Source organism: Toxotes jaculatrix, chromosome 2 (genome assembly GCF_017976425.1).
Source record: "Toxotes jaculatrix isolate fToxJac2 chromosome 2, fToxJac2.pri, whole genome shotgun sequence".
Lineage (NCBI taxonomy): Eukaryota > Metazoa > Chordata > Actinopteri > Toxotidae > Toxotes > Toxotes jaculatrix.
The window spans coordinates 6,770,704-6,777,648 of NC_054395.1; the positions used below are offsets into that span (position 1 = coordinate 6,770,704).

General features: G+C 39.8%; 1 protein-coding gene across 2 annotated transcripts in view; it reads left to right on the top strand.

The window, feature by feature from the left end:
• The window catches only part of lamb2 (laminin, beta 2 (laminin S)), a 44,792-nt gene extending 39,152 nt beyond the window's left edge, over positions 1–5,640 (top strand). For both annotated transcript variants that reach the window (XM_041054760.1, XM_041054769.1), the window contains 7 exons: positions 418–621; positions 803–947; positions 1,057–1,264; positions 1,390–1,531; positions 2,398–2,574; positions 2,676–2,835; positions 3,700–5,640. In XM_041054760.1, the coding sequence (XP_040910694.1) occupies positions 418–621; positions 803–947; positions 1,057–1,264; positions 1,390–1,531; positions 2,398–2,574; positions 2,676–2,835; positions 3,700–3,836 (1,173 nt within the window). In that variant the 3' untranslated portion in view covers positions 3,837–5,640. The remainder of the gene's footprint in view (positions 1–417; positions 622–802; positions 948–1,056; positions 1,265–1,389; positions 1,532–2,397; positions 2,575–2,675; positions 2,836–3,699) is intronic.
• Positions 5,641–6,945: the final 1,305 nt, after the last annotated feature.

A 6,945-nucleotide genomic window follows, 5' to 3' on the forward strand; every position in this document is an offset into this window, starting at 1 on the left:
CAGCTGTTAGCCCTAATTAAATTTGATGGGATCCATGTGTTCAGCCATACAAAAGGGTAAAATGTATCTCTGTTTTTCTACGTGTCTGTTTACTATTAATATTTAGTTTTGAAATCATTAAAGAAGCCATCTACAATTTTTCTCTATCATGACTGAATCTCACTGGTTAGCATTTGTCTATAGGCCTCACTTGCTTTAGCTGTGACAATTTTACATACTGTTTTCACTGATTTTATACATTTCCATGGGGTAATGTTGATTTATGTGGCAAAACAGAAGATAGAAAATCACATTGTGGTCAATAATAACTAAAAGTGTAGCTGTTGTGTTTTTGGCAGAGGAGTGAAATGTCACATGTACCTAATAGTGCTGATGATAGCCATACAAATGCAACCACATGTATACCTGTCCCAACAGGTCTGTGGTGCCCCAGGTGATGCTCCCTGTGGGGAGAGCCCTTGTGGGGGTGCAGGTTGCCGTGACGATGAGGGAAACCGCCACTGTGGAGGCCTGAACTGTAAAGGCGCTGTAGCAGTAGCTGACAGTGCACTGGAGAAAGCCAAACATGCAGAGAAGGAGCTAAACAAAGCTATGGGAGAGATGGAGGGACTCTTCACCAAGGTATGAACTATAGACTAAGGTGCATGCTATAAAATAGACACCAGAAAACTTTACATAAACAATTATTTGCACTGTTAAGTAACTGAAGGTGAAGAGTAAAGAGTAAAAACAGCAGCTATGGTGAATAAGTTGTACCTGTCAGCCTTCTGTGTCCTCTATCAGCATTTCTGCCTTCATTCAGGTGGCAGAGGCCAAGACCAAGGCAGAGGAGGCCAAGGGTAAAGCCCAAGCAGCTCTGGACAAAGCCACGGCCACCAAGAACAAAGTGGAGCGCTCCAACAATGACCTGAGAGACCTCATCAAACAGATCAGAAACTTCCTCACTCGTGAGTCTTTGATAAGTTAAATTTTTCTCACAACACAAATAATCATGTTGCCTCTTAATCTAACCTCCTATATCAAACCTGCAATTTCTCATATGCATCTTTCTCTCAGAGGAGGGAGCAGATCCAGACAGTATTGAGGCAGTGGCAAACCGTGTCTTGGAGCTCTCCATCCCTGCTTCACCCCTCCAGATCAGACACCTTGCTGATGAAATCAAGGATCGGGTTCGCAGCCTCTCGAACGTGGACGCCATCCTGGAGCAGACGCAGGATGATGTCCGCAAGGCAGAGCAACTGTTGCTGGATGCCAAGAGGGCAAGGTAGTTAAAACAGAGTCAGACTTAATACAAATCTATTGATCTAGGATTATTTGTACAAGCAAAGAGCGTTCCACACTTATTCATTTTACTATCTACAATCACTTGCTCTCTCTCTTGTTGTTAAGGCATCGAGCTGAGGGGGTAAAGACAACAGCGGAGACAGTAAAACAAGCCTTGGCAGATGCTAAGACTGCCCAGGCGTCGGCAGAGAAGGCCATAGCAAGAGCCAAAGCTGACATTGACATGACCGAGACTCGACTGGCACAGGTAACCGCACAAAAAACAATTAATGACATTAACTTGACAATGATTTTTATTGCCCCATAGTACAAATACCCATATCTATGCTGTTTGTTAGGGTTGTTCATCAGTGGCAGTCACTCAATAAGTGTGATTACATCCATTTATTTTTATGCACATTTTGAATTTCAGGTTTAAAGAAATTGGAAATACTTGACCACATAAATTTATAGTTTGTTTTGCTCATTTTCTGGAAATTGGTCTACGGGGTTTAGATTTAATTTAGGATCATTGTTGCATAACATTTTTTTCACCTGACCAAAGAATGACAAGTCAATGTGATGTGTTCTATGTGACGATGTACTGTACATATTATCCATAGAGCCAGATACAGTATTTCCTTTAGGAGTTGGTGGAGAGTGAAACAGGTGTTAAAAGAGAGTGAATTTTGTGGCCAGATGTTTGAATCATTCCATATCTGCTGGATGTGTTATTAAGTAATTGTTTGCTAACAAGTTCACCATATCAGAATACGTCAGTGTTGCTTTTCAGTTCTTTTCCACTGGCGCCAAGGGGCCAAAAAAAATCAATTAATGGAGGTTTAAAATACAGGCCACCATCATTTAAAGGATGATGAAAGTCTTTGGTGAATCAGTATCCTGTCAAAGGGTTTTTGGCACAAGCCTAATGGCTGAAATAATTATTATACTACATTATATTGTAACAATGATACCCATGTGTTGACAGGCTAATGAGTTCAAATCAGTGACTCCAGTTCAGTGTGCATTCAGAACACACACACATATGGGTTATTGCATGAACATTTAGGACCCTTGTGATGATATTGTTTCAGAAGGATCAGAATTCACTTTGCTCATGTTTTCCCTGCTTAGATTGAGTCGGAGACGTCCAACAGTCAACGGCACCTGGATGATACCATGGACCGCCTAGGCACACTGGGACGGGATATCAATGCCCTGAAGACCAAACGTGCCAACAACAGCATGGCAGCGGCCCGAGCCGAAGAGACAGCCACCATGGCACGAGACAAGGCAAACGAAGCCAAGCAGGTGTGTGTGTGTGTGTGTGTGTGTGTGTGTTTTAACACTTTGCCTCATTAACAGCATACACAGCAATTATAGAAAAAACTTCCTCCTGTCTTGATGCCCAGATTCTAGATGGCCAGCTGACAGATAAATACCATGAGGTGCAGCAGCGGGTTGACACCAAGTCCAAGGCTGTGCAGGACGCCAAGAAGAGGGCCGAGAGCCTCAGAGATGAAGCACAGGCGCTACTGAGTGATGCCCAGAACAAGCTGCAGAGACTAGCAGGTGCTTAATAATGTCTGTGTGTATCTGTGTGTGTATGTGTCTATGTAGATGAAGAAATAAACAGTTTAGGTGTGTAGATGTGTTTGTAGGAAGAAAACTTTTTTTTTCATTTGAGAGAAACAGTTGATGTAACATGTATAGTACAAAGACTGAATCTGTTACAGATCTATGAAAATATATTTTGCTATTCACAGTGTTTCGGTAAAATGAACAAGTGTGAGACAGAGATGATAGTGACAGAAGATCAACTGCTAATTGGATCCTCAAGCTGTAGTTTCAGTTCCAGACTTTATTTATATCACACATTTCAAACAGGTTGCTGCGGTTCAAAGCATCTTGCAGGTGTCTGGCAAGCTGATGATAACACAGTGCACATATAAATATAATGTACTGGCTTGGCTGCTGCAAGATCATAAAACTCTTTGTGAACAAGTAAATCAATACAGAAACTGACAACTCGGGGAAGTGTTAATTAATAGGTATTATAGCAAGAACCTATAATTAATATTTCAGAGTATATCAAAATACATCCAACAGAGGATCAGTAGGCCATGTGTCATAATGAGAGACAACCACATCAAGTTGTGTGTCATCAGCATAACTATGCAAAGAGATATTATGCCTTCTCATGACACCATAAATTTAAAAGTAGTGGCCCTAAAAGCGATCCTTGAGGAGCCACAGTATTGGTTTTGGTGGTTTAGGAATGATCCTCTACTCTGCCGTATGTTCCCTTGGTCTGTCTAAAAGGCTGTGATGATCAGCTGTATCAAAATCAAGTAGACGACTCAAGAAAGACTTAAACTAGCACTATATGCTAAAGCCTGGCTGTGGAACCATTCCTGAAATTCCTTGTTTTCACAGAGCTGGAAAAAAACTATGAGGAGAATCAGAGGAGGTTGGAGGGGAAAGCTCGTCAGCTGGATGGCTTGGAGGACAAGATGAAAGCCATCCTCAATGACATCAACAAACAGATCCAGATCTACAACACGTGCCAATAAGTCACTATTCCGTGTTATATGGAAACGGGTCCATCATCATATTACTCTGCCATTTCCTTCAGATTCAGGAAACTGTCAACAGACTTTGAAGAAATTAATTAAAGAAGGTTTGGGTAGTTAGTTCATCACACTGCAAATGAATTTGCATATTTTGAGTCCAAACCGTCTTCTAAATATTTAAAAACTGTTGCTATCATATTGAGATAAATGAACATACCCATGTCTGAACATGTAAATGTTGTCCAACATCACGTATTTTATTTAAATTTTAATAAGTGCACATTATTTTTGCTTTTTTTTTTTTTAAATAATCTGGAAATGTATCTGTTTAAATTTGTTTTTTGAATATAAACAAATGAAAATTATATTTTAGAAAAGTCATACACAGATTTGGTTGAAAACTAATGATTTGAAAATAAGCTGTAGTGTTTATTTTATTGTTTTCTTACTTAAGGTGACAGCTGCATGTCATTATCATTTTCACCATCTTTTTCTATGAACTACTGGAAGTATATTCTGAGCTGTGCTCACCACAAGAGGACTTCATTTAAAATGCATTAACAGTGTCTTTTTGCAGAAGGAAACTCAACATTTGGGTGCATGAGTCCATAAAATGAGTCTGAAGATTTGTCCAAATTTATTTTTTAGTGTTTTATTTTCAAATAAGCCAAGAATATAGACACTGGACCCTATTCCCTAGGGTCCAGTGTAGTTTTAAGGACATGCCTTTTCAGTAACAATGAAGAGATGAACAGGGTTATTGCATTCATGGATTTTTTTTTTTTTTCAGATAAAAAATACACCTATTGTTGTGCTTGGCATTATTCTTTTTATCATGTCTGCCTTCACACAAATACCAGGTAAACAAATGGTATGATATGACCATTTGTATGTGAAAATACAATGAACTATTTGACTTACTAAGCCAATAGATATAAACCACCACAAACCACCTCTGCCTGCAATAGGAGGGTGACTGTACACTGATACATAATACACAGGAATAATAAGGAGATAAGTGTAAGCTAACAGCATACATAGTGCTAGAAGGCAGCTCTCAGGATGCCAGTGTTGATCACTATGTCAGTCTGTTTGCTGGGAAACTTTGTTCCAGAGGGAAATATCTAAACACCTGTCAGATAAAACTGCTGAAACAAGAAGACATGATCTTTTCAGAATCTCATGTGTTCCGATGTTGTCACTGTACAGAGGGTAAAGGGTTTGATTTTGCTCGTTCAGTATGAAGCTGGAGCCAGGAGAAGAGATGGTTGTCCTAGCTAAGTATAAAGGGTGGAGACGAGTGAAACAGCTAGCCTGGCTCTGTCCAAAATCAAAAAATCAGCCTCACTAATGAACACGTTAGCCAGCAGAGACACAAAGAAGTCACTGATCCTGGCCAAGAAATAGGAGAACTATTCCTTTAAGTCATCACCAAGATTCATTTTTGTGAATGTCAAATCCAAGATGCACAAATGTTTGTGAATGTTTGTTTATCAAATAATCTGTGATGATGATGTTGCCTCACTGATGCAACATCGTATTCTACAGTATGTACAGTGTTTAATTGTGCCTTACACTGTGTCAGTCTCTTGGATATTTACTCATGTACTGTTTGCATGGCAATGTGTATTTTAGGAAACATAACAAACCAAAAAACTAACTTTGTGCACATATTTCCCCCTGCCTGCCTATCAGCTGGCAGCCACATGATTTTGAAAACTAACTGCCAAAGTAAAAATACCAAAAGAGGCTTGTGTAAAGTTTTACAATGTACAGTTTTGTGAATAAAGCTTAAATAACTTAATATTTCTTTGCATTGAAGGAACTTCTTTGAGCATCTTTATCAGTTAGAATTCAGATGGCACATTCTGAGCATATAAAAAGCCTCCGTGTTTGATAATGTCCCATTTTCTGACCTTGCTGTCTTACGGCCTAAATGTGTGTGTGTGTTCACCCCAGGGTCCACAAGGCTATAAGATGTCCCATTTCTATTTTTGTCTTCTGCAAGGGTGCTATTGAGTACTGTCATAAGACCTTGATGTGCCCTTTGGCAAAGTCTGCATCTCTGTAGACACTGCAGTTGTCTGTTACCCAAAAAATCCAGTAATGTCTGTTCACTGTGAATGACAGTAGTAACAGCAGGATAACAGGAAAGAGCACAGCCTTCACAGATTAGAGAGACTTGTAATAGCCTAATTTTCATTTAGTTAAGTGATTTTCAAGTAATTAGTCATCTATTTCTCAGGGGCTCTTTGTGTCCAGTCATGCTCCACCATAGGTCTGCATCATCATCATCTGAAAATAGTAGTGTAGTGACAAGTGGGACTATAGGACCATATAAAGAATTAACATATGAGCACCACTGACTGTTGACTCTGGATGATCAGGCCCATCCCATCCCAATCCTGGCCAGAGCTCCAGAATACAACCAGTATTCCTACACTTACATACTATCCTGCCTCAGGTGTGCTGCGTGTCCTTTAGTGCCAATTTAAATAAACACAGATTTCTTTATGAACATTTACTGAAATATAGAAGATATTAAAATTAGATTTTGACAAATGACAATCCGCCACAAGACAAAGCCTCAAGAATAGGTGAAAATAAAGAAGCCACTTTAAGGCCCTTATCATGTCTGTTTAATCGGGTTTTTATGGTGCATACTGCCAAGCAATTTTGCATTTAATCAAATAGTCACAATTGCTGCACAAGCTGGGGTCCTTGTTTGGGATTGTGACAGGCCAACCTGTCTCCCCACTGAAGAAAGACTGCACCAGGTGCAAACAGCAGGAGGTAGAAACTGAGCTGCACTTTTTTAACCACCTGCCCACTGTACCAGGACATCAGAGACAAATACTACACACAGACTACAACCATTCTCTTGCTTAAGACTTGCTTAAGAACAGAAAATTTTCATGTCTGCTGGGGGAAATACAGCAATGCCCAAACATGGCAGCAGGATTTGTGTGGACTGTTGTGATCCAGTAACTTCTTTATCACTTTCCTTGACACTGAAAGAACATTAAAAGGTATTTTTCGTCTTGGTGGAGGTATGCGCTCTAGTGTGTGCCATTTTTTTAAATTTCACATTTGCCTTGGAAACGTAAAC